The sequence below is a fragment of the Carlito syrichta genome, unplaced genomic scaffold (assembly GCF_000164805.1).
Source record: "Carlito syrichta isolate Samal-C Ts95f unplaced genomic scaffold, Tarsius_syrichta-2.0.1 Scaffold304000, whole genome shotgun sequence".
NCBI classification, from domain to species: Eukaryota; Metazoa; Chordata; class Mammalia; order Primates; family Tarsiidae; genus Carlito; species Carlito syrichta.
In genome coordinates this window covers 86,583-112,521 of record NW_007248096.1, presented here as the reverse complement: position 1 = coordinate 112,521, position 25,939 = coordinate 86,583, and the positions used below count along the sequence as shown (strand labels likewise).

Here is a 25,939-nt window from a genome sequence, read left to right as displayed (position 1 = left end):
CGCGGGTTCAGGCAATCCACTCACCTCAGCCTCCCAAAGGCGCGCGATTACAGGCTGAGCTGAGCCCGGCATAAATAGATTTCTTATGCTGCTGGGCTCAGGCATTCTTTCTGCCTCAGGCTGGAACCATACGCACACGGCTACCACGCCCAGCTAATCTTTTTGATTTTTTGTAGAGATGAAGTCACGCCATGTTGCTCAGACTGGTCTCCAACCCCAGCTCAGGCAATCCTCCTGCCTGCGCCTTGGAATTGCTGGGATTACAGGCCGTGAGCCACTGTGCTCGCTACATAAATAGATTAAAATAGGTTAAAAGTAAAAGGAGGGAAAAGGACATACTATGCAAAATTAAAAGAAAGCTAGTTATACCGTATTAATATCAGACAAACTAGACAAAGAGAAATACAGGGTCACTTCTTAACGCTATTGAAGTTAATGCAAGAGAACACAACAATCCTAGATATTTATATACCTAACTTCGAAACACAGGAAACAAAAACCGACAAGAATTGAAAAGAGAAAACAGACAAATTCGCAGTTACAGTTGGAGATTTCAATATCCTTCTCTAAGTAATCGAAAAGCTCTCTTCGGCTACCCTGTGACTAGCTTGGAATAACAGACGTACCTAAAGAAAGGTATCAGCTACGGGCTTGCGTCCTACACGCAGTGGCACCGCGAACGGTATAATTAATAATTCCGGTCCTGTATTAGCATATAGATTTTCATTTTCTGCCTAATTGCCCTGAGCCGGCTACACTTAACTGAAGAGCTCGAAGGAGACAATAATAAATCGATAGCCTAGGTTAGTGGCTTTCAAACCTGGGTGTCAGAAGACACCCGAGGGCCCCCTCAAATTCAGATCGCCCGCCCCACCCTACAGTTTCTGATGCAGCAGGCTCGGTGTGGGGCCCAAGAATTTGACATTTTAACACTGTCTCGGGTGATACTGTTGTCCCTGCTCCCAGAACCACATTTTGTGAACCACTGGCGTAGAGTTTGTCATTCCTCTCTCCCCTCAGATCTTGAGTCAGCTCCGAAACAGAAGAGAAGCCGTAGGACCCAACTCCAGCGGCGTGGACGACTCAACTGACCGAGCAACCCAAACGAGAAGCAGATTCCGGGCCACCCAAAGCCGCGCGAGAGTTTACGTGACGTCGTCGACGTCGGCGTCACGTCGGCGTCAGCCACGTTCAGCGGACACGGGAGCAAGATGGCGATTCCGGGCAGGCAGTGAGTGATGCGGGAGTTAGGGTCAGGCTGGGGAAGGAGCAAGCGCGGCGACTGTTTGTGGCCGAGGAATTTTAAGCGCGCTGGAAGTGAAGGGGCTGTGTCTTCAGGGATAGAGGCGGGGAAAAACGAGAAGTCCTGAGGAACATATAGTCCCCTCCCCCATACATTTTCCAGGATGGAAGCCCGAAGTTTGAGGGAGAAACTTGTGAGGAAATAAAGGAAGTTAGGCTGAGGGGCAGAGAGCGAGACTTTTCTATTTTCCAAAAGCTCGGTCTGAGGCCCCTCAGTCTTGCTTCCTACCCCGCGCTTGAGTTTCTCCCGCTTGGATGCTCTTTGGGGCAGTAAGAAGAGAGACAGTTCCCGGCTTCCTTAGAGGGCCTTGTTCTCGGCAGAAGCTCAAGTCCTGGTTCCCGCCCTTCCTTCTCGTTTTAGGAATATTGTTCTGAGAAGCCACAGACAAGGGTAGGCATAGAGGAAATTGGGGTATACGTTGCCGCAAAAGAGACAAATATTGTATGTTCTTGGAAGTTTTAGCTTTGATGTGTAATCCTTCTTTTGATGCGGCTTCCCGTGATCTCTGCATCTTAAAGACCAAAACGCGAGAAACTAGAGTTGGATCTGATGGGCTGGTTCTCTCAGATGCTCCAAGACAAAGCAAGTGAGCTTAATAAAGTGTAATGGGAACTTTCCCCATGACTGCTTGGGTTTCTCAGTTCATTAATCCTTTAAAAATTTTCGTGTTTTACAATGTGCAATAACTTCTTTAAAACTGTGTAAGTACACAGTAGGAAGGAAAAAAAAAAGCCTTGCCGTTTTCTTGACTTGTTAGACTACAAGGATAATTTAAAGCATTTTTATTTTCAGTGGGTGTGAACTGAGCTTTCTACTAACATGTCTTTTAAAAAAATGTTACTGTTACTTCACCATCTAAAACTTTTCTGAGCTCTTCATTTCTCTTCTTTGAGTTTCACCCGTGTCCACAAATAATCATTTAGAGTAATAATTATAAAATCTTATGGCATATTAGAATTTTTGAGGTAATTGAAAATCAGAAACAGTCTATTATGTGTTCATAAAGGTCCCGACTTGTTTTAACTTGGTAGCTTCATCTGGAAGAGGTAGTAGATGTATTTTTTTTTTAACATGTAAAGATAATAGTGTTGTAATTTCTATTTCAAAAAATATATGCAGGTATGGGCTTATTTTGCCAAAGAAAACACAGCAGTTGCACCCTGTTTTGCAAAAACCATCAGTGTTTGGGGATGATTCTGATGATGATGATGAGGTAAGGGAACCTATGATTTACTCCTGCGTTGTTGGAAATATAAAATCTTACAATTTAAAAAAAAATTGAACTTGTGTGTTTGATGTCTTTGCTTTTGTTATTTGCCAATAAAAGTATTTTGTAGTATAATCTACAGAATTGTCAAAAGGAATGTTTAAAGAAGGCAACTCTATCGATTTTCTCTTGAGGTTTTTTTTTTAATGCTATGAACTTAAGTTACTTTTAAACAGTTACACAGTCTTTTCAGACAACTAAAATTGATGTAATAAAATTGTTGGTGTAAAGATCCCTAGGAATAAGCTATTAAGAGTTCAATAATTTCCTATACATTTTTATTAGCATTTTATTTTATTATAGTTTCTAATTTGTTAACCATGTTCTAAGATGACTATATAGCAGTTCTTTATGGGACTACTTTGGTTCTTATTTCTTCAGTGTCTGCTAAATGTAGCTGTTCAGTTATGACTATGGTCGTGAATAAAGTTGGCATTGATAGTACTATGGTAACATCTAATATGAACATTTTCTATTTTAACAGTCAAAAGAGTGTTTTTCGTGAAACCCACAGTTACAGCAAAAACAACTCCAGCTGTGTGTTTATCTAATACTCCAATCATTTTTTAACCCTTTGCACTTGGATGTCCCCTCTTGGGGAACATAGTAAATCTAGCAAACCATTCAGATGTCCCCTCTCACGGGACCTAAAGAAGTTGTTGGTGATTATACAGGACAAACTTAGGCAAGTGCATGTTTTTCAAAGATGTATTTTTTCCTCGAAGTTTTCCATTCAAATTGCATGAAAAAGCAAATAAAGAGATGGAATATATATTGAGATATGAAGTTGAGAAGTGATTTGCAGGAATCATGAGTGGTGTCTTTCTACATCGTCTTTGAACAACGAACAAACTGGACAATAAATTTCATGTTATTAATGTGGGAGGAAGGAAATGAGAATGCATTGTCTGCTCGAATAGGAAAACACCAGGTGGAAGATGTCAAACAAATTACCGTTGCACATGTATCAATAAACCAGCAATGCATATCAATGACGGTTTCACACGTTACTAAGTTAGAAAAATATAAGACAACATTTTGATTTTTTTGATCATAAATAAGTTCCTCAATGTCCACAGTTCCATTATAAGCCAAATATCATTACAATAAAATAATTGGTTCCAACGCTTTAATCTGAAGTGATCATTTTTCACTATTTTGTAAAAAAAAAAATGATCAAGTTGCTGGTGGGTGATCTGCAAGATGTCACCAAGTGCAAAGGGTTAATATTTCTTAAAACAGGCCTTTACATCAGTTAATCTGGTACTTCTTTTGGTCTGGCAGAAAAATAGTTTCTCTTTCAGTTTTTATTAATTTTATAATAGCATAGGTAATTGAACACATTTGATATTTCTTTGCTTCTTTTTGAAGAAATTGGCTCTGTATGGTCCCACTTTTAAAATACTGAGATATAATTTACATGTAATGAAAGTTGCAGCTTTTAAGTGTATAGGCAGATTATTTTTTGGCTCATGTATATTCCCCAGTCAAGATATTGAACGTTTCTCTCTCCCCTGAAAAGTCTTTCACACCTCTCTACAGTCAGTCTACTTCCCTACATTCCACCCTAGACAAGTGCTCACATTTCTTTTTTTTATCCTTTTTTTTTATTTTTTAAAGATGTGGGGTACAATTCAGGATTAAGTATACGAGTGGTGGTCATCGTACAGCTAAAGTTTAGGCCTCCCTTTGGTCCCCACTTTGCCTGGTTTGAGACCAAGTATCCTTACTGATATGTGTCCCCTGCATCCCCTGGCAGTTTCCAGCTCCTGCCAATCCCTTTCTTATAGTATTATGGTAAATGTTCAGGGTCCACTTACGAGTAAGAACATGTGGTACTCAGTTCTTTGTTGCTGTGATAGATCACTGAGTATGATAGACTCTGAATTCACTCAAGCTGCTTAGAAGTCCATAATTTTGACCTTCTTTATGGCTGTGTAATATTCCATTGTGTATGTGTACCACGTTTTTTTTTTATCCAGTCCAGTTTTGATGAGCAGCACCATTGGTTCCATGTTTTTGCTATTGTGAATAGTAAGCGCTCACATTTCTATCACTATAGATTAGTTTTGTGTCTTCTGGAATTTCATACAAAAGAAATCATACAGTATGTACTTTTGTGTCTGACTTCTTTTCAGTGTAATATCAGTGAGATTCATCCATGTTGTAGAATCACAGTTTCTTAAAATGGATTTTTATCCTAACAGTGACTTAAGTTTTTGTTTCATTTTTCTGTTTTTATTTCTTCATAAAGTTTTAGAATAATTGATCCTAAGAATGAATCAAGGTTGCTAGTTAAATCACTATTTATAAGCCAAATAGATTGTTTTAAAATACAATATTGAGAAAGTTACTAATTATAACTCTAGGATTTTAGAATTGTATTTTGTTGTTTCATCAGTAAATATTTTATACCTACTATAAGTTAAGAGTTGATCAGTTTTGTAGCTGTAGCCTATGTGCTTTGTACTGTGTGATGCCCTTATTAACAGTTTTTGGGGACCATATATAGAGTTGCTTTCAACAAATTTATAGTTTAGTGGGGAAGACATAAATGTAAACGTTAATATAAAGCAGACTGAAATTTGGGAAAGAAATTAACATTACTTAGGATACCTGTGTGCCTATTGTACTTGATTTGATCTTTATGATCACAGTGTTGTATTATTCTGTTTTACAGTGGAGAATATTGAAGGTCAGGTTAAGTAATTTGCCCAAGGTTATGTGGCTAATAAATAAGTGACAAGATTAGGATTTGAACACAGGCCTATCTGACCCTAAAAACTATACTCTTTTCATTCTTCTGTCTTGCCTTGTTTTAATAATAGAGTTACAAAATGTTGAAGTGTGGAGGATGAAATGATGTACTTTGCTACAGGAATAGGCATTTAAACAGCCTTCAAGACTGATTTAGATTTAAATGGATGAGAAAAGATAGTGGTGGAGATAATTTCATTTGGTAGAGGACAGCAAGAAATACAGAGTGTCATATAAGTACAAGGGATAATGTGGCTAGAGAGAAGGATTTTAGGAAAAAATTTGTTGCAGATGAGGTTGTGGCAGGATTGGACCAAATTGCAGAGTACCTTGAAATTTCTCATAAAATTTCAGCTTTATATTTTTAAGTAGTTTTTGAGTCATTCAGTGACATGATCATACTTTTATGTTGGGAAGATGATTCAGGAGAAATGAGAGATGAAGTTCAAGGTGCATATTAGAAGGCTTTTATAGTAGTTCACGTGAGAGATGATGATCTTAACTAGGGTAAAGTAAGTAGGAATAAATGGGGACAGATAAGAGAACAGAGAAATAAACAGGACCTGGCAGCCTAATTGAATGTATGGGAAAGTAAAGAGATGAGTTCTTGAGCAAGACCTTTTTTTGTCTTTTTCCCCTATTAAAAAAAATGTTACTGATATGTAATTACATACCATATACAGATTCATTGGTTTTTAAGACTTGTGCAGCCATAACCACTATCTAATTTTAGAACATTTCATCATCCAGGAGGAAACCCTGTACCCATTGCAGTCACTCCCCATTTTCCCCACCCGAAATTCTAGTGACCACTAATTTGGTTTGTTTCTGTGGGTTTGCCTGTTCTTCATATTTCATGTAAATGAAATCATGCAATAGGCAGCCTTTTGTGCCTGGCTTCTTTCACTTAGCTTAATGTTTTCACAGTTGTAGCATGTATCAATACTTTATTTCTTTTATTCCTAAATAATATTCCATTGTATGGATATACCACATATCATCCATTCACCAGTGGTAGGCATTTGGCTTTTTTGCAGTTTCTGGCTATTGTAAATAATACTGCTATCAACATTTGTGTATAGGTTTCTGTGTGGACATATGTTTTCCTTTCTTTTGGATATATACCTTGGAGTGGAATTGTTGGTTCATATGATAACTCTGTATTTTATTTTTTGAAGAACTGTCTGACTGTTTTCCAGAGTGACTGTACCATTTTGCATTCCTGTCAGTAGTGTACAAGGGTTTTGACATTTCCATATCCTTTCCAACTTTCTTATCTTTTTTTAATTGTAGTCATCTAGTGGATGTAAAGTGCTATCTCATTGTGGTTTTGATTTGCATTTCCCTGATGACCAATGATGTTGTTATATCCTTGGAGAAATATCTATTCATATAATATACCTATTTTTTAAATTGAGCTGTCATTTTATTAGGAGTCGTTAGAGTTCTTTATATATTCTAGATACAAGTACCTTATTAGACATATAATTTATAAGTATATTATCCCATTCTGTGTATTGTCTTTTCACTTTCTTCAAAATGTCCTTTGAAGCACAAAAGTTCTGCTGGGTGTGTGATTCATACCTGTAATGCCAGTGCTTTGGGAAACTGAGGCAGGAGGATCGCCTGAGGCCAGCAGTTCAAGGCTGCAGTCTCTTGAACTATGATTGAATTGAGCCATCATTGTGTCACTACATTCCAGCCTGGGCGACAGAGCCGAGATCTTGTCTCTAATATAGATAGGAAAAAAAGTTAAGTTTTGAGAAAGTTTTTTTTTTTTGGTTGCTAGTGCTTTGGTGTCATACCTAAGAAACCATTTCCTAATCCAAGGTCACAAAGGTTTACACTATTTTCTTTTGAGAATTCTGTATTTTTAGCTCTTAAATTAAGGTCTTTGATCCATTGAGTTTATTTTTATACATAGTAAGAGGTAGGGGATAGGGATCCAGCTTCATTCTTTTGCATGTGGATATCCAGTTGTTCCAATACCATTTATTTAAAAGACTATTTCCCATTAAAATGTCTGGCAGCTTTGTGGTTTGCTTTAATATACAAACACTTTTCAAAATCACTTTCCAAGGATTCAACATAAAGATTGGACATGCTTATCTTGTGGTTTCATCCTGATATATTGTGTAATGAAGCAACATGAAATTACTGCAGTATACCCCAGTTTGAGAAGGATGGATTACACAAGTAATCTAGAAAGTTTATTCATACTACTGGTGTTTTTTTTTCCATTGTGAAATGTGGCTGGTGGGAGCTAGACAGTGGGTACATTAGCGTCAGAAAAGATAGGCCTGGGCCATTTGTTGTAGCTTTCTTTCTTCTTCTCTCTTTTCCTCCTTCCTATAGTAGGAAATTTATATGGTACAGATAATTGGTTACATAGGTGATGGGCGTCTTGTGACACCAAAGGGGATGGTGAGGCAATCCAGAGGTTAGCAGTAGTAAGAAGCAAGCAGTGATAAATGGAAGGATGCAGGTAGGAGATGAGTCCTAGAGGCCAGGGGCTAGGGTTACCTCGTGGGAACTGGGCTTCTCCAGAAAGATAAAGTCACTGGGGATTCAGTCTTAGGTAGAGAGAAAGAGGGAGAAATACCCTCACCTCCCTTTCTCCTACCTTCCAGTATACCATTTCTGTCTTCACTGGTTATGCTCAGCCAGAAGCCAACAGAGGAGCTGCAGCTTATTTTTTAATGAACAGACTATAAAACTGTTCTTTAGCATAATTTCCTTATCTATAAAAACATCAATCTGGTGAATTGTGTCGTATCCTTGTATTGAGAAATAAATTTCTTGAGTATATTATTTAATTATTTGTGAGTTTTGACTGTCAAAATCTTTTTCATAATCAATTTAAGCAACAATAAAATAAGGAGTACTTTGAGAAATAGATGATTTACCCCTACTGAGGGGAGCATTTGGTACACCTAGAAAGGAACTGCTGTGAAGCAAAGCTGTCTATTATTTTCAGCAACTCAGCAGAAGCAATTAAGATCCCAAATTTAAAGTCAGACTTTCCCTCCAGTGGCCCAGCAGAGGGGGCCGTAGCACATGAATGGTTGAATTTTGTGCTTGTATTCAGGGTTGGTTTAAAAATGGGAATGTGGTAGTCCATTGCTTTTAATTATTATTTAAGTAGTTTTTCTTTTAATATTATCAGAACTAATTAGGAATGATTATCATTTTGTTCAAAGGTGGAAGAGGCAGCAGGGAAGGTGAAAGTTTTTACCCTATGTGAGAAAACATATTCTAGTGCTACCATCCACTCATAAAGTGTTTGGAGTGGTTTTGCTATCATAGTAATGTATTTATTCCATTTTTTCCCAGTCTACTTTTTCTAGTCCCATTTTCATCACCTTCATTACTTTTCTCTTGGATTATTATGATAGTTTTTGTAACTAGTTTCCCTATTATCGATCTTTCTCCCCTCAAATTATGTCACATATGGTTGTAGATTGATTTTTGTAAAGCACAGTTCTAATCACTGTTACTTGTTTTTGAAACTAATTGTATTTAAAATCAAAACTGCTAATCCTGACATTGAAAACCTTGTCTATACTTTGACCTTCAAATGCTTATTAGCATCTTTTCCTAACTGTGTTTCTCCATGCAGAGTGCACCGTAATGGTTGTAGTTTTTCACAGCTCTGCTTTTCTTTACTCTGGAAATCTTCTCCCCATCTCTGTATGTCCAAGTTATAGCCATCCTTCAAAACCCAATACAAAAGCTACTTTTTTGAAGATACTATCTTTGATTTTCCCCACTGGAAATAATCTCCCTTTTCTGACTCTCCTTTTCTTTCTTATAGCACTTAGCTTTTAAACTTTGTATTATAAGTTTTTTTATGTACATGTCTGGTCACTGTACTAGAGTATGGGCTCCATGAGTTAGGATCTAGACTTCTAGACTGGCTTCTAAGAATCTGTAAGATTATTTACTCAGGTGTTTTAGCTGTTTGTATTATAAAGAGCCAGACAGTAAATGTTTTAGGCTTTGCAGATCAGCTACTCAACTTTACTCTCAGCGTGAAAGCAGCCATTAGACAGTATGTAAATGATGAACATGAGTAATATATTTAACCATTTTGTTTACAAAAATAAGTGTGGCCTGTATTTGACCCACAGTCTATAACCTGCTGACCACTAGTCTATATAATTATTCTTAAAAGTACTTATGATAAGAAATATTTCACAAGTGTTATATTTTCTAACTAAAATAGTTAGAAAATAGATGTAGCATGACAGATTAAACATGGAACTTCTTTTAAATGTTTATCTGTGATAAATGCTTGCTCATTTTGCAGAGTATAATGAATTTTTTTCTAATATTGGCAATTGAAATGCTTATTTCTAAACAAAAATAGACTTATGAAATCTAAATTTGCAATGTAATTCATATGCCATTAGGAAGTATGCACACAACCTGAAAATTGTTGTTTTGGATAAAGAGACAAAACTCTGACCTCTCTAAAAGAGATAGTTAAACTAGATAGTTTATGAGTTAAACTAGATAGTTTATGAGTTTAGTTTTAAATATATAGATATATATCTATATATACATATATATACATATATATATAAAATCTAAGCTGTAATATGGTCCTTTTACAGGTTAAGCATTAATTTTTATAATATGTAAAACATTTATAAAAACTATGAGAAAAATATAACCCCAGCAGAAAAATGGGAAAAATAGACAAATATAGAACAAAATAGAAGTATCTAATGAATATTAAAAATTTTCTGTCATACTATATTTAAGAAATGTAAACTTAGGATAGCAAGGAACTGCTATTTTTTACTATCATTAGCCAATATTTGAAAAAAAGATATTAGCAAGATTTTGGTGAAATGGGCACTTTGGATTTTTGTTAGCATAAGGTGCACGTTCCTGGAAAACACTTCCAAGGCTTAGTATCAGTCCTTTAAAAGTTAAGTATTTTTAACCCAATATCAGTCAGTAGTCAAAAATCATGCTAATATTTTCTTTTCTAAAATTCTGTCTTGAGATTGTCAGAAATCTGTATAAAAGATTTGTAGATATTCAGGGGCATTTGCCTGAGGATTCTCTTTCTTTTTTGTGTCAGAGTCTCACTGTGTCATCCAGCCTGGACTGTAGTGGTATACTCATGGCCTCCGCAAACTCAACCTGCTGGGCTCGGGCGATCTTTTCATCTCAGCCTTTCAAGTAGCTGGAACTGTAGGCTTGCACCACTGCGCCTGGCTAATTTTTTGAATTATTGTAGAGAGATGTCTTGCCAAATTGCCCAGGCTGGTCTTGAAGCCCTGGGCTCAGGCAATCCTCTTACATCTGCTTCCCAAAGTGCTGGGATTACAGGCATAAGCCACTGTGCCAGGCCTGAGGGTTCTTTGTGACAGCAAAAACTTAAAACCAATCCAACTCTCTTTCTTTTCTTTTTTTTTTTTTTTGAGTTGGAGTCTCACTCTGTCGTCAAGGCTGGAGTGCTGTGGCATACCTACGGGGACTCCAGCGTCAACCTGCTGGGCTCCTGTGATCCTTCTGCCTCAGCTTCCAAGTAGCTGGAACTACACATGAGCGCCACCATACCCAGCTAATTTTTTCTTTATTGTCGAGACGAGGTCTCGTCAAGTTGACCAGGCTGGTCTCAAACTCGTGGGGTCAGGCAGTCCACTCACCTTGGCCTCCCAAAGTGCTGGGATTACAGGGTGAGCCACGAGCCCAACCCAATCCAACTTTCTACAGTGAAAGCATGACTAAGTAAAGTGTGTGCAACACTACAGCTGTTAAATGCATCAGCAACACTTAATTAAAAAAAATATATGCAAATTTATTACAGGTAAAATAAAAGGAAAAACAGTAAAGAAAGCATTTCAGAATATTAGTGGTAGTTGTTTATGTGATGGACTATGAGTGGTTATTTTGTTTTTTATACTTTTCTGTATTTTCCAAATGTTTAATAAAAATTTGTGGTTAATTTTCAGTAGTGTATTTTATTTCCAAATCATATTAAAATATAAAAGAAAATGACATTTTATCTGATAGCTTAAAAGAGAGAATATGTCGGGCTCGGTGGCTCAGTCCGTAATCCCAGCGCTTTGGGAGGCCGAGGTGAGTGGATTGCCTGAGCCCACGGGTTTGAGACCCTCCCGGGCAACTTGGCGAGACCTTATCTCTACAATAAAATAAAAAAAATTAGCCGGGCGTGGTAGCACATGCCTGTAGTTCCAGCTACTTGGAAGGCTGAGGTGGAAGGATCGCCGAAGCCCAGCAGGTTGAGGCTGCGGTGACTGGGAGCGTGCCGCTGCACTCCAGTCTGGAAGACAGTGAGACTCCGACTCAAAAAAAAAAAAAAAAAAAAAAAAGAATATTGGAACCATTTGAAAGCATGAAATAAGATGAAATAATCAGAATACAATATTGTATATATATAGTTGTACAAAGCTATATGTGCATAGATAAGTAGAAAATAATAAATTAAAAAGTTTTTTGGGGGGTAGTATGAGGTTTTTTCAAAATCATATTATTGTTAAAATTTTGAAGAGTAGAAGGAAATGAGTGCTTTTAAAGAATGATAGCTGTAATTGTATATTCCCAAAGTAAGAAGCATTAGCAAGTTACTAGATTACATAGTGCGCTTCCATATTTTTCACTGTTCTTAATCTTTTCCACTTCAATCGTTTAAAAATTTTTTTGAAAAGTAGCCTTCATAGGTTTGATTTTCCTAATGAAAAACGAACCTTATTTTAACTGGAAGCCTGTTTGACTTGCTAATGGTAAGAAAAAGTTTACATTTTAATCTATCGGAACATTATAGTACAGCTGAATGAATAAAATGGTTTTAATTTTTTCATCGTTATAATCAGGTAGTTTCCTATTTCTCTGGGTATAGTCTGGTATAATTCAAATAAAATGATAGTTTTACATAGATATAACAAAGCGTATTATTTGTGACAATATCAGGGAATTTAGGTTTTTTAAAGTGATGGCTAAGAATTTTTGAATTTTTCTCGTATGCTCTTAAGCTGAATTCCTAGTAAATTCATCATACTGAATAGCAGTAAAAGCAGTGAGGTATTTAAAGTAATTGTGTAGTTTTGCTAAAAATTTATCACTTAATCTGCAGTCCAGGAGTGAAAAAGCAAGAAGAGAAGAAAGGATGGCACTAAATGAAAGAATTCTGTTAGACGTGGGAGAAACAGCAAGAGAATTCTGTTCTCCTTATTTTATCTTCCAGTAGGATAAGAGAATTACAGAAGTAGCTGAGAGAACCTAGATTATGAAGATGGGATGAGGCGGGAATTCTTAATCTTTCCTAGAAAGGTCATGGTAGGTTTTTTTTTTTGAGTGAGCGTCTCACTGTGTTGCCCAGGCTGGAGTGCAGTGGCATGCTCATAGCCACTGCAGCCTTGACCTACTGTGCTCAGGCGATCCTTCCACCTCAACCTTCCAAGTAGCTGGAACTACAGGTGCACTCTACTACATCCAGCTAATTTTTTGATTTACTGTAGAGACGAGGTCTCGCCAAGTTGCCCAGGCTGGTCTTGAACCCCTGAGCTCAGGCAATTCTCTTGCCTCGGCCTCCCAACATGCTGGGATTACAGGCTTGAGCTACTGTGCCCAGCCCATGATGGTATTAATCATGGGTTTTTAGATTTGTAAAGTTGCTTTGTGAATCTTGTTTATATCTGTGTGCTTTTGGCCAAATCTATTTATGTTGGCACGTGGGCAAATTTTTAAAAGTTTTTTTTGTTGTTGTTGTGAAATTTAGTGCACAAACATTATTAAATTTTTCAACACTAGAATCGGTTTGATTTTTTTTTTTTTTTTTTTTTTTTGAGTTGAAGTCTCATTCTGTCACCCAGGCTGGAGATCAGTGGCATGCTCCCGGGCACCACAGCCTCGGCCTCCTGGGCTCGGGTGATCCTTCTGCCTCAGCCTTTCAAGCAGCTGGAACTACAGGCATGTGCCACCATACCTGGCTAATTTTTTGATTTATTGTAGGGATGAGATCTCACCAAGTTGCCCAGGCTGGTCTCGAATCCATGGGGTCAGGCAGTCCTCTCGCCTCCGCCTCCAAAGTGCTGTGATTACAGGCATTAGCTACTGTTCCCAGCTGTTCTCTAAATCTCTTTATTTTCAACTTTTCTGAATCTATTCACTCTTTCATTTATTTTCATTCACTTATTTATTAGTTTTTCTATGTCTCTTGGATATAGCTGCATTTTGTCTTTTAAATAGGCAGTTATGATATATTTAGACTTATTTCTGTCATCTTGTTTTATATTTTCTGTTCACCATGCTTTCTTATTTATTTTTTTCTTATTTTCCCTTTTATATTTGTTATATTAGGTAATAGTTATTGTTCCATTTTATTCCCTCCATGGGAGTTTCACATTCTATTATTATAATCTTTACCCTTATATTTTAGTATAGTAATTAAATTTAAATTTGTATGTGTAGCCAGGCTCGGTGGCTCAGCCTGTAATCCCGCGCCTTTGGGAGGCTGAGGTGAGTGGATTGCCTGAGCCCGCGGGTTCGAGACCCGCCTGGGCAGCGAGACCTCATCTCTACAATAAATCAAATAATCAGCCAGGCGTGGTAACAGGCGCGCCTGTAATTCCGGCTACTTGGAAGGATGAGGCTAAGGATCACTGGAGCCCAGCAGGTCGAGGCTGCGGTGGCCGGGAGTGGCCACTGCACTCCAGTCTGGGTGACAGAGTGAGACTCCAACTCAAAAAAAAAAAAAAATTTGTATGTGTGTGTGTGTTGGGGTCTCACTCTTTTGCCCAGTCTAGCATGCAGTGGCACAGTCATGGCTCACTGCAGCCTCAACCTTCTGGACTCAGGCAGTCCTTCCACCTCTGCCTCCTGAGTAGTTGGGTCTACAGGCATACACCACACCATGCCTGGCTAATTTTTTGATTTTTTGTAGAGACGGGTTCTCATTATGCCCAGTCTGGTCTCAAAGTCCTGGGCTCAAGCAGTCTTCTCTCCTTGGCCTCCCAAAGTGCTGGGATTACAGGCATGAACTACCGTGCCTGGCCCTTTAGGATATTTATATTCTCTTTTTGAGAAACCAAGAATCTTAAAATGTTTTTAGTTTCCTCCCCTCTCTTTTTTCCTCTTTCTGCGCCATCTCTTATGTTGATTGCATCTTGAGATTTTAGTTACTTATATTATTTTTGTAAACAGTTGATATTTATTTAAATTTATCAGTGCGTTTTATGGGTTTGTTATTGCTTTCTACCTTCTACTTACATTTGTGTTTTCTTAAGTATTTCTTTTAGAGATGATTTGTGAGTGGTAATCTGAATCCTTGCACATCTTTAGACATCTTTATTTTACCTTTGTACTTGAAAGACAGTTGGCTACATATAAAATTCCAACTTTCAAGATGTTTTCCTCTAGAACTTTAAAATAATACAGTATTTTGCTTTTTCTCTTATATCTACTATTGTCTTATGGATGTGGTATCTATCTGATTGTTCTTTGTAAATAAGTTACACTCCCAGCCCCCTTCACCAGGTGTTGTTAGGAAGTTTCTCTTGATCCTTGGTGTTCTGAAATTGCACCAGTATATATCTAAGCTTAGTACTTGGTGAACTCTTTCATTTTGAGGACCTGTAGCTTCCTTCATTTCAGAGCTATTTTCTTTTACTGCTTTGAAGAGTCTCTTCCCTCTAGTCTACTATTAAATGTATAATATATGTATGTATTTTTTTATCATAATTTGAGTTGCTCTTTTATTCCCTCCATTTTATTCTGTCCTTCTGGAACTTCCATTAGATTTTAGAATATCTGACTATTTCTTCATGTCTCTCAACATTTCTTTTACACTTGGCAAATTTTTTTCTTTTTTAAATGCATTCTAGGAGATTCTTTGACTTCATCTTTTATTTACTAATTTTAATTCTGTTTACTTTAATCACTATAATCTTTTTTTAAAGCTCTGGTTGATTTGTTTTAATAGATACAAAATTCTGTCATTTAAGTATTATCTCAAAGTATCTCTTCTGATTATTGAGTTTTATATTTTTTATATTTTGTTGGTGTTAGGCAGATGGTTGGGGATTTTTGGGTTGTTCATTTTTTATCTGAAATTTAGGTTGTTTTTGGTGCCTGCTTGTGGAGGAGGAGCTAAAAAGTTTTAGTTGTTCTTGAGTGTCCCTAAACCAATCATCCAAGGCATTTTTCTAACTCATGTTCCTGTATTCACTGTTTCCAAATAAGAGCAGAAATGAAATCTCTGTTGTCTTTCTCAAAGAAGATACTATGTAGTGAACAACCTGCATTGCTGCTTCTAATGTGTAACCCCCAATTAATCTATTTTCTGTTTCCTGTTCTTTGTATCCCTTACTTCAGAACATGAAGCAACCTTAGAACCATTCCCACCTTTTATAGAACACTGTCTCTGTGAGTAGTTTGAATTTTTTTTGGGGGGGGGCCTTCTGTCTTCCTCAAGTTTCTAGTCCACTGAGGGTATCTTTGTTTTCTAGCATGATTATTGAGTTCTTTTTTTTTTTTTTTGAGTTGGAGTCTCACTCTGTCGCCCAGACTGGAGTGCAGTGGCCGCTCCCGACCACCGCAGCCTCGACCTGCTGGGCTCCGGCGATCCTTCCGCCTCAGCCTTCCAAGTAGCCAGAATCACAGGCATGCACTACCACGCCCGGCTGATTTTTTGATTTATTGTAGAGATGAGGTCTCGCTGCCCAGGCGGGTCTCGAACCCGCGGGTTCAGGCAATCCACTCACCTCAGCCTCCTAAAGGCGCGGGATTACAGGCTGAGCCACAGAGCCTGGCTGATTATTGAGTTCTTGTCTGTTACCATAAGGGTTTAGATTAGGAAAAGGAGGCTGCAACCTGTGTTAATTCACCAGTTTGAACCTAAGCTTTGTGTTGCTTACCTGTCTAAGATGTTGGGCAATTTGTTTAAGCTTTATTAGTCTCAGTTGCAGTTGAGTTGGAGTCTCCCTCTGTTGCCCAGGCTGGAATGCAGTGGCACCCTCACAGCCGCCCCAGCATCAACCTGCTGGGCTCCGGCGATCCTTCTGCCTCAGCCTTCCAAGTAGCTAGAACTACAGGCGCATGTTACCGCGCCTGGCTATTTTATATTTTATTTTAGAGACGAGATCTCACCAAGTTGCCCAGGCTGATCTTGAACTTGTGGGCTCAGACAATTCATTCGCCTTGGCCTTCCAAAGTGCTGGGATTAAAGGCTGTGCCACAGAGCCACTGAGCCCAGCCTTTTGTGACTTTTTAATAAAATCTTGATCTCCAGTTTGGGTTGTGGTCATTAGGTATGAACCATTATATTAGAAAAATTCCATAAATAAGACAGTGGTTCATAATTGTAATTTTTGAGTTTTATTTTTATTCAGATTGTATATAATCTTATTGTATATAAATTTCATTTATATATCTATTTGGGTTTTTTTAAAATTATAAAGATGTGGGGTACAATTCAGGGTTAGATATACAAACATTGATTATGCAGGTACCCTAGTTGATGAGGTATGCCCCTCCCTCCCCTAGCAGTTTCCCTCAACTGCCAATCCTACCCCCTCTCCCCTGACAGTTTCCCATTACTGCCAAACACTTTCTTATAGTATTATAATTGTTCAAGGTCCGCTTATGAGTGAGAACATATGGTACTCTGTTCTTTGTTTCTGTGATAGATCACTGAGTATGGTCGACTCCAAATCCATCCAAGTTGCTGCAAAGTCCATATATTTGTCCTTCTTTATGGCTGCATAATATTCCATTGTGTATATGTACCACATTTTCTTTATCCAGTACAGCTTTAATGGGCAACATGGTTGGTTCCATGTTTTTGCTATTGTGAATAGAGCTGCAACAAATATACGTGTGCAGGTGTCTTTTTTGTAGAATTATTTGAGTTCCTCCATATTCCCAACAGGGGAATTACTGGGTCATATGGAAGGTCAATTTCTAGTTCTTTCAGAAATCACCACACTGTCTTCTCAAGAGGTTGCCCTAGTTTGCATTCCCACCAGCAGTGTAGAAGTGTTCCTTTTTCTCCACATCCTCGCCAGCATCTATTGTTTGTTTTATTAATGGTGGCCATTCTTACTGGGGTTAGGTGGTATCTCAATGTGGTTTTGATTTGCATTTCTCTGATGATGAGCGAGGCTGAGCACTTTTTCATGTATCTGTTGGCTGCCCGTATACACATTTGTATACTTATTGTATATAACATATGCATTCATTTATATAATCATATATAGTTTTATTCAGTTTGCATGCAGTCTCATTATATATCATTTTACTCATCCTGTTTAATGATAGTTTCTAATTTAGAAGATAATAAAAAGCTTTACTTCCAAATTTGCTAAATTAAATTACAAAATTAGCTTTCTTTTTTTTCCAAAACCATACATATCTTCTTCCGTATATTAACAGACTTTTATAATTGCTATTCTAACTTTACCATAAAAATCGTTATTAAAAAGTTTTTTCTTTATTTTCATGTTGTATTTCAGTGTGTGTTGTCAGACAAAAAGCAATAATCCCTCATCTTACTTTGGGATTTATCAAAAGCTGAAAATAAAAGATCAGATCACTTTCTGAAACAAAATTACTTTATTAGTTTAGTAATAATTTGAGGTTACTTTAAAGATAAGAAGCAGCATTTGGGAGAAGATTCATTTCCTGCCTTTGGGCTTTATCTGCAAGAACTACATCTTCAGTGTCAAGAGATTGTGTATTTATAACTGAACTCTAATAAAGTCTGTACTGGGGACGCTACACACCTCACTTGGTCATTGTGATTATATATGAGGTGCCAAACTATTACTTGTCTCTTGAAAAAAATACATTAGTAAGTGCATTTCATTAAAATTTTGTCTGTGTAAGAAGGATTACAAGACCTTTGACTGTTCATTGTAAGTGTGCTAGTTGTTACCAGCATGGTTAATGATGTTCCTTTGGAAAAGAAGTTTGTATTTCTAACTGGAAGAAACTAATGGAGTTTTTCTTTTATTTAAAAGTGAATTAAGCCGGGCTCGGTGGCTCAGGCTGTAATCTCGCGCTTTGGGAGGCTGAGATGAGTGGATTGCCTGACCCACCTGGGGTTCGAGACCCACCTGGGCAAGTTGGCAAGACCTCATTTATACAATAAATCAAAAATTAGCCCGGCATGGTAGCATGTGCCTGGAGTTCCAGCTACTTGGAAGGCTGAGGCGGAAGGATCGCTGGAGCCCAGCAGGTCGAGGTTGCGGTGGCCAGGAGCGCCACTACACTCCAGTCTGGGTGACAGAGTGAGACTCCAACTCAAAAAAAAAAAGTGAATTAAACAATAATTATAAGAAGTATCAGCCAGGCTTGGTGGCTCAGCCTGTAATCCCTCGCCTTTGGGAGGCTGAGGTGAGTGGATTGCCTGAGCCCACGGGTTCGAGACCCACCTGGGCGGTGAGACCTCATATCTGCAATAAACAAAAAAAATCAGCCGGGCATGGTAGAGCATGCCTGTAATTCCGGCTACTCAGAAGGCTGAGGTGGAAGGATCGCCGGAGACCAGCAGGTCGAGGCTGTGGTGGCCTGGAGTGGCCACTGCACTCCAGTCTGGGCGACAGAGACTCCAACTCAAAAAAAAAAAGTGTCATTAATTCTATTACATGTGTCCTCAGTAAAGCTTATTAAGTATTTGTTTTTCTTATGAACACAGCAACTTGGATGGCTTTAGAATCTATAATACTCAGTTATCTATCACAGGAACAAAAGAACTGAGTACCACATATTCTTACTCATAAGTAGACCTTGAAAAATATTGTAATACTACAAGAAAGGAATTGGTAGTAGTGGGATACTGCTGGGGTGAGGGAGGGTATACTTCATCAATAAGGGTACCTGATCTCAAACCAAGTGAAGTGGGGACCAAATTGAAGACCCAAACTTTACCTGTACAGTGACCATTTGTATATCTAATCCTGAACTTTACTTCACATCTTTAAAATTAAAAATATTCCAAAAAAATTGTTTTTGCTACCACTATTTTTTCTGATGTAGCAAAAAATTGAGAATCAGTATCTTATACTCTATATGAGTGTTCGAGAACTCTACTCTTACATATGAGCAATCCAAGATTTGCTTTCCCCTTTATGCTTCTCCCAGTTTTTGCTCTGTGGTGTTTTTTGTTTTTTGGTTCTTTTTGGGAATCAGTGTCTCACTCTTACACAGGATGGTGTGCAGTGACACAAACTCGGACTACTGGCATATGCTACTACGCATGTCTTATGGTTTGATCTTTTGTAGAGATACTGTCTCACTATGTTGCCTAGGCTGGCCTCAAACTCCTGGGCTCAAGTAGTCCTCTCGTCTCCGCCTCCCACAGTGTTATAGACATGAGCCACTGCATTGAACCTTACGGGGTTTGTTTTTTTTTTTAATCCCAGGTAAATTAACGCAAGAAACAGGTAAGATTATTTTAGAACTGCGTCCTTCATGACATACATACACGCATATATGTTTTTAAAGTTTTATTTTCAGTATGTATGTTTTTTGTGCACATACATATGTATTTTGTATCTTTTTTTAGTCAATACCACATTGCAGTATGTACACCTAGTCAATTCGTTGTTTGTTTGTTTTTTTTGAGTTGAAGTCTCATTCTGTCGCCCAGGCTGGAGTGCAGTGGCATGCTCATGGCCACCGCAGCCTCAACCTGCTGGGCTCAGGTGATCCTTCCGCCTCAACCTTCCAAGTAGCTGGAACTATAGGCACGTGCCACTCTGCCTGGCTCAGGCAGTCCTCTCACCTCAGCCTCCCAAAGTGCTGGGATTATAGGCGTGAGACATCGTGCCCGGCCAGTCGATTCTTTTTAACTATAGCATATATGCCCACTTTATGGTAAACTCTTAAGTTACTGTCATTTTCCCTGCTACCACGTGATGCTTTAAAAAAAATCTCAGCTGGGCTCGGTGGCTCAGCCTGTAATCCCGCACCTTTGGGAGGCTGAGGTGAGTGAATTGCCTGAGCCTGCGGGTTCGAGACCTGCCTCGGCAGCAAGACCTCATCTCTACAATAAATCAAAAAATCAGCCGGGCGTGGTAGCGCATGCCTGTAATTCCGGCTACTTGGAAGGCTGAGGTGGAAGGATCGCCGGAGCCCAGCTGGTCGAGGCTGCGGTGACCGGGAGCGGCCACTGTACTCCAGTCTGGGCGACAGAGTGAGACTCCAACTCAAAAAAAACAAAATTAAAAAAAAATCAGCTGGGCGTGGTAGCACATGCCTGTATTTCCGGCTACTCGGAAGGCTGAGGCGGAAGGACTGCCAGAGCCCAACAGGTTGAGGCTGCGGTGGCCGGGAGTGGCCACTGCACTCCAGTCTGGGCGACAAAGTGAGACTCTAACTCAAAAAAAACCAAAACAAAACAAATAAATAAATAAATAAATAAATCTCATATATGTCTCAATAGAAACCTGTCCAAGAGTTTCTTTTATATCAAAGGGATTTCTGGATCATGGGGTATGTATATACATTATTGTACTAAGTGGTGGTAAGTTGACTTTCTGAAATGGCTGTACCACTTCCATTTCCGTTGGTGGTCACTGTTTTCTCAACGTTTTATAATCTTCCATTATTAGTTGTTTTAATTTGTACTTCATTGGTTATTAATGAAATTTATTATTTTTCATATATTTTAAAGATATTTCTTCTTACTCTTTTGTCAATTCTTCATAACCACTGCCTTTTTTATAGTGTTCTGTCTCTTTTGATTTATAAGAGTTCTTTACATAATTTAGATTCTAATCCCTTGCTGGTTTTAGAATTGACCATAATGTAGTATTCCTTTCAGAGTAAATTCTCTTTTAAATGTAGTCAGATTAATTTTTTAATTGTGTTTTTCATGAGAAAGGCTAGGGAGGGCAGGGAAAACAGTTTAGGATTGGTTAGTTTAAATGTGATAGTGACTAGGGGTGGTCTCTAATTGTTTGGTGCCTGTCCCTAGACAATTATGACAGAGATGTATTCCTCCTGGAGTGTAAGAGCCAGAAAGAGGAGGTGGTTCAGAGTAGGGGCTCTGCATTGGTTGGTTTGCATACAACAGGCATTCTCCTGGGAGACCCCTTTGCTTTCTCTAACATTTGACAAGGAGGAGGCAGTCTCTCCCTAGTCAGTGAAGCCACAAAGACCAGAGCATCAGGTATACAGAAAATATAATATAGTTATCTATTCTTATTCCTATCCAGTTTGAAACAAAAATATTAGCCTCATGAAATAAGCTAGATGTTTTTCCCTTTGTTTATTGTTATCTATAACAATGTATAGAAAATAAGGATTATTTGCTCTTTGAAAATATAGTAGGATTCAGCTCACAAAACTCTCCAGGTTTGGGGCTTTTTGGGAGAGGATATCTGTCGTTATTGGTCTGTTCATTTTAAGAATTTGCATCTATTCTGCTTAGGTTATCAGATTTATTAACAAAATTTTTCATTATAGTATTTTTGAACTCTTGCATCTGTCATTACTTGTATCTTCTTACTTTTCTTGGTTAATCTTGCAAAAAGTTTGTCTATCTTGCCAATCTTTTCAAAGAACCACTTTCTATTTTGCTTATTCTGCATTTTGTTGATTTGTTCTCTGGATTCTGCTCACATCTTTATATTCTTTCCTTGGGTTATTCTATAGATCTTTTGCCAACTTCTTGAGTTGAACTTTAATCTTATTTTCTTATAAACGCATGTAAGTGTATTTAAAAATTTGGGGGTACTGCTTTAGTTGTATCTCACAAGTTTTATCATGTAGTGTTTTCATTCCTTTTATAAGGATTTTGTAATTACCTTTATGACTTGTTTTTTAACTTGAGGATATAGGAGTATGGCTTTTAGTTTTGACATGGGTTTTTAAAAAATATATGTTTATTGCTCTTTTTGTTACAGATTCCTAGTATTATTGTTTTATGGCCAAAGAACATAAGATTCTCTCATGTTTATTTTTTTCTTGATCTGTTAGTTTCAGAGAGGAATAAATTAAAATTGCCATCTAAAATTATTGATGTTTCTGTATTTCTGAAAATGCACATACCAAAAATTCAGTGGTTTTTAGTATATTGAGTTGTAGAACCATTATCACTATCTAATTTGAAAATATTTTCATCAAAAAGAAACCTGACCCATTAACAGTCACTCTGATTCTCCCCTCCAGCTAGCCCCTGGTAACCACTAATTGACTTTCTGTATCTACAGATTTGCCTATTCTGGACATTTCAAATAAATGGAATCATATAACATGTGACTTTTGTGGTCACAAAACATGGCTTCTTTTACATATCATGTTGTTTTCAGGCTTCATCCATGTTGTAGCATTTATCAGCACTTAATTCCCTTTTGTGGCTGAATAATATTCCATTGTGTGGATATACATGCCATACTTTGTTGTTTCCACTTTTTGGCTAATATGAATAATGCTGCTATGAACATTGGTGTACAAGTTTTTGTGTGGATGTGTGTTTTACTTCTCTTGAGTGAAGTTGCTAGGTCATATGGTAACTGTGTTTAACCCTTTGAGGAATTGCCAGATTGTTTTCTAAAGTGGCAGCACTGTTTTACAGTTTCACCAGCATTGTATGAGGACTCCAGTTTTCCCACATTCTCATTAGCATTCATAACTTTTTATTTTAGCTGTCCTATTGGGTATGCAGTAGTATGTCGTGGTTTTGATTTGCATTTTGCTGGTGGCTATTGATGTTGAACATCTCTTCATGTGCTCTTGACCATTTGTCTGTCTGCTTTGAAGAAATACCAGTTCAAATCCTTTGTCCGTTTTAAAATTAGTTTGTCTTTTTGTTGAATTGTAAGAATTCTTTTTTCTGACTACAGCTTTCATAACAGGTATACGATTGCAAATACAGTTGGCCCTTGAACAACCTGGGAATTAGGGGACCCAGCCTCCTGCAAAGTCAAAAACTTTTGACTCCCCCAAAACATAACTACTGATAGCCTACTGTTGACTGAAAACCTTAGGATGACATAAACAGTTGATTAACACATTTTTTGTTTATATGTATTATATGCTGTATTCTTTAAGCTAGAGATGTGAAAATGTTATTGAGGAAATTATAAGGAAGAGAAAATATATTTCCTATTAAGTGAAAGTAGATCACATCATATAGGTCTTCATCCTTGTCATCTTTTTCACATTGAGTAGGCTGAGGGGGGAGGAGAAAGGAGAGACTAGTCTTGCTGTCTCAGGATGGCAAAGATAAAAGAGCTGAAGGAGGTGGAAGGGAAGACAGGAGAGGCAAGCACTCTTTGTGTAACTTTTGTTGAAAAAAAAAACGCGTGTAAGTGCAGTTTAAACCTGTGTTGTTCAAGGGCCAACTGTATTTTCCCTCATTCAGTGAGTTTTTTTTCACTTTCTTAATGATGACCTTTGAAACAATTTTTAATTTTGATGAAATGTATCTGTTTTTTTCTTTTATCATTTGGGCTTCTGGTTTTAGCTATACAGATTTTATCATTTTTCTAAATTAAGGTCACAGAATTGACTTGTATTTTTTTCTGTGAGCTTTATACTTTTAAGTCTTACATTTAGGTTTGATCCATTTTTCATTATTTTTTATATATGGTAAGGTACTGGCCTAACTTCATTTTTTTGCATATGAATATCTAGTTGTTCCAGCACCATTTGAAATAGACTGTTCTTTCCCCATTAAATTATCTTAGTGTTGCTTAATTTATTTGAAAGCTATATTACTAAAGTATAAATGTTTATGATTTCTGTTTCTTCTTTTTGTGTGTGTGTGTTGGAGTCTCACTCTGTCGCTCAGGCTGGAGTATAGTGGCACACTCACGTCCATCCCAGTGTTCACCTGCTGGGCACCTGTGGTCTTTCTGCCTCAGCCTTCCAAGTAGCCGGAACTACAGGCATGCGCTACCACGCCTGCCTAATTTTTTTTTATCTACTGTAGAGATGAGGTCTAGCTAAGTTACCCAGGCTGGTCTCGAACCCATGGGCTCAGGCAATTCACTTGCCTTAGCTTCTCAAAGGGCTGGGGTTACAGGCTGAGCCACTGAGCCGGGCCTCTATTTCTTCTTGATCTTTCTTCATTATCTAGCACCTACTTGGTCCTTTTTGTTTTGTCTGTAATTCTGTGTTTTTTTTTTTTAATTTTATAGTTAATATCTAACTGTTGACTCACATTTGCCCTTCATATTTTTTCCCGCCCATTTCTTTCCACCATTTCTAATCCTTTTGTATTTAGGCTGTGTCCTATTTTTGGATCTTTTAAAAATTCAATCCCAGGGTTTGTCTTTTTTTTTTTCCTTCAATTTAATAGATTGCATTTTCTTCTCAGTTTGAAATTAATATATTTTATTGTTTTAGTTCAATTTTTGGTATTTATTTATTTTTTGAGATGGATCTCTGTTGCCCAGACTAGGGTGCAGTGGCACACTCACAGCCATCTCAGTGTCGACCTGCTGGGCTCCAGCAATCCTGTTGCCTCAGCCTTCTAAGTAGCCGGAACTACAGGTACACGCTATCACACCTGGCTAATTTTTTATTTATTGTAGAGACAGGTCTCGCCAAATTGCCCAGCCTAGTCTTGAACCCGCGGGCTCAGTCAATCCACTCACCTTGGCCTCCCAAAGTGCTGGGATTATGGGCTGAGCCACTGAACCCAGCCCAATTTTTGGTTATTACCCCAAACAAATACAGGCTTACATTTATGTTTGGTTTGTAAGTATCTTTGTATCACTTCCTGCCTTCAACATAAGTATCATGGCACACTTACTACCTTCTGGTTGTCTTCTCTTCCTTTGTTCCCCTCTCCTTGCCACTGTGCTATGTCTTGAGGTATTGGCAAACTATGGCTCAGGTGCTGGCAGCCTGTTTTTAAATAAAGTTTTGTTTGAACATGGCCTTGCCATTTGTTAATTTATTGTGTGTAGCTGCTTTTGTGCTTCAGTGACAGAGTCAAGTAGTTGCAACAGAGGCCACGTGGCCCACAAGGCTAAAACATTTACCCTTTGACCCTTAAAGAGAACATTTGCTGACCCCTGCTCTAGTTCTGTGTTTAATATGATAGCCAATAGTCATAGAGACTATGTAAGTTTAAACTTAAATACAATTTAAAAGTTAGTTCTTTAGTCACACTAGCCACATTTCATGTGCTCAGTAGCTTCTTGTGACTAGTGGCTAACATTGGACGACACAGGTCTAGAAAGAACATTTAAATCATTTCATAAAGTTCTGTTGTTCATCCTTGCTCTAGATTTTTGCTTCTGGATTGTTATGGTTTTATTTTTGTTCTTTTTAAAGATAATATTAAGTTTTACTAGTGTATATTTACCTTCATGTATCTCATAACATTATTCTTGTTGGGAGTACAGGTTGAGTATCTTATCTGAAATGCTTGGAATCAGCAGTATTTCGGATTTCAGAATTTTTTTGGATTTTGGATTTTTTTTTTTTAAAGATTTTGGAATGTTTGCATTATACTTACCAGCTAAGCATCTCTAATCTGAAAATCTGAAATCCAAAATGCTCCAGTGATCTGCTTTGAGCATCTCGTCAATGCTTAAAACGTTTTGGACTTTGGAACATTTGGGTTTTTGGATTAGGGATATTCAGCTTGTACTTTATTTTCTTTTTTTTTTTTTTTT

At 37.8% G+C, this 25,939-nt stretch overlaps 1 protein-coding gene across 3 annotated transcripts in view; it reads left to right on the top strand.

The window, feature by feature from the left end:
- Positions 1 to 1,182: 1,182 nt before the first annotated feature.
- NSRP1 (nuclear speckle splicing regulatory protein 1) overlaps positions 1,183 to 25,939 on the top strand; it is a 61,615-nt gene continuing 36,858 nt past the window's right edge. Inside the window, exons 1-3 of one of the 3 annotated variants that reach the window (XM_021713043.1) lie at positions 1,203 to 1,231; positions 1,664 to 1,693; positions 2,423 to 2,516. In XM_021713043.1, coding sequence (XP_021568718.1) covers positions 1,212 to 1,231; positions 1,664 to 1,693; positions 2,423 to 2,516 — 144 coding nt within the window. In that variant the 5' untranslated portion in view covers positions 1,203 to 1,211. Of the gene's footprint in view, positions 1,232 to 1,663; positions 1,694 to 2,422; positions 2,517 to 25,939 lie in introns of all 3 variants that reach the window. The other 2 variants (XM_008059333.2, XM_021713044.1) reach the window with 2 other exon arrangements.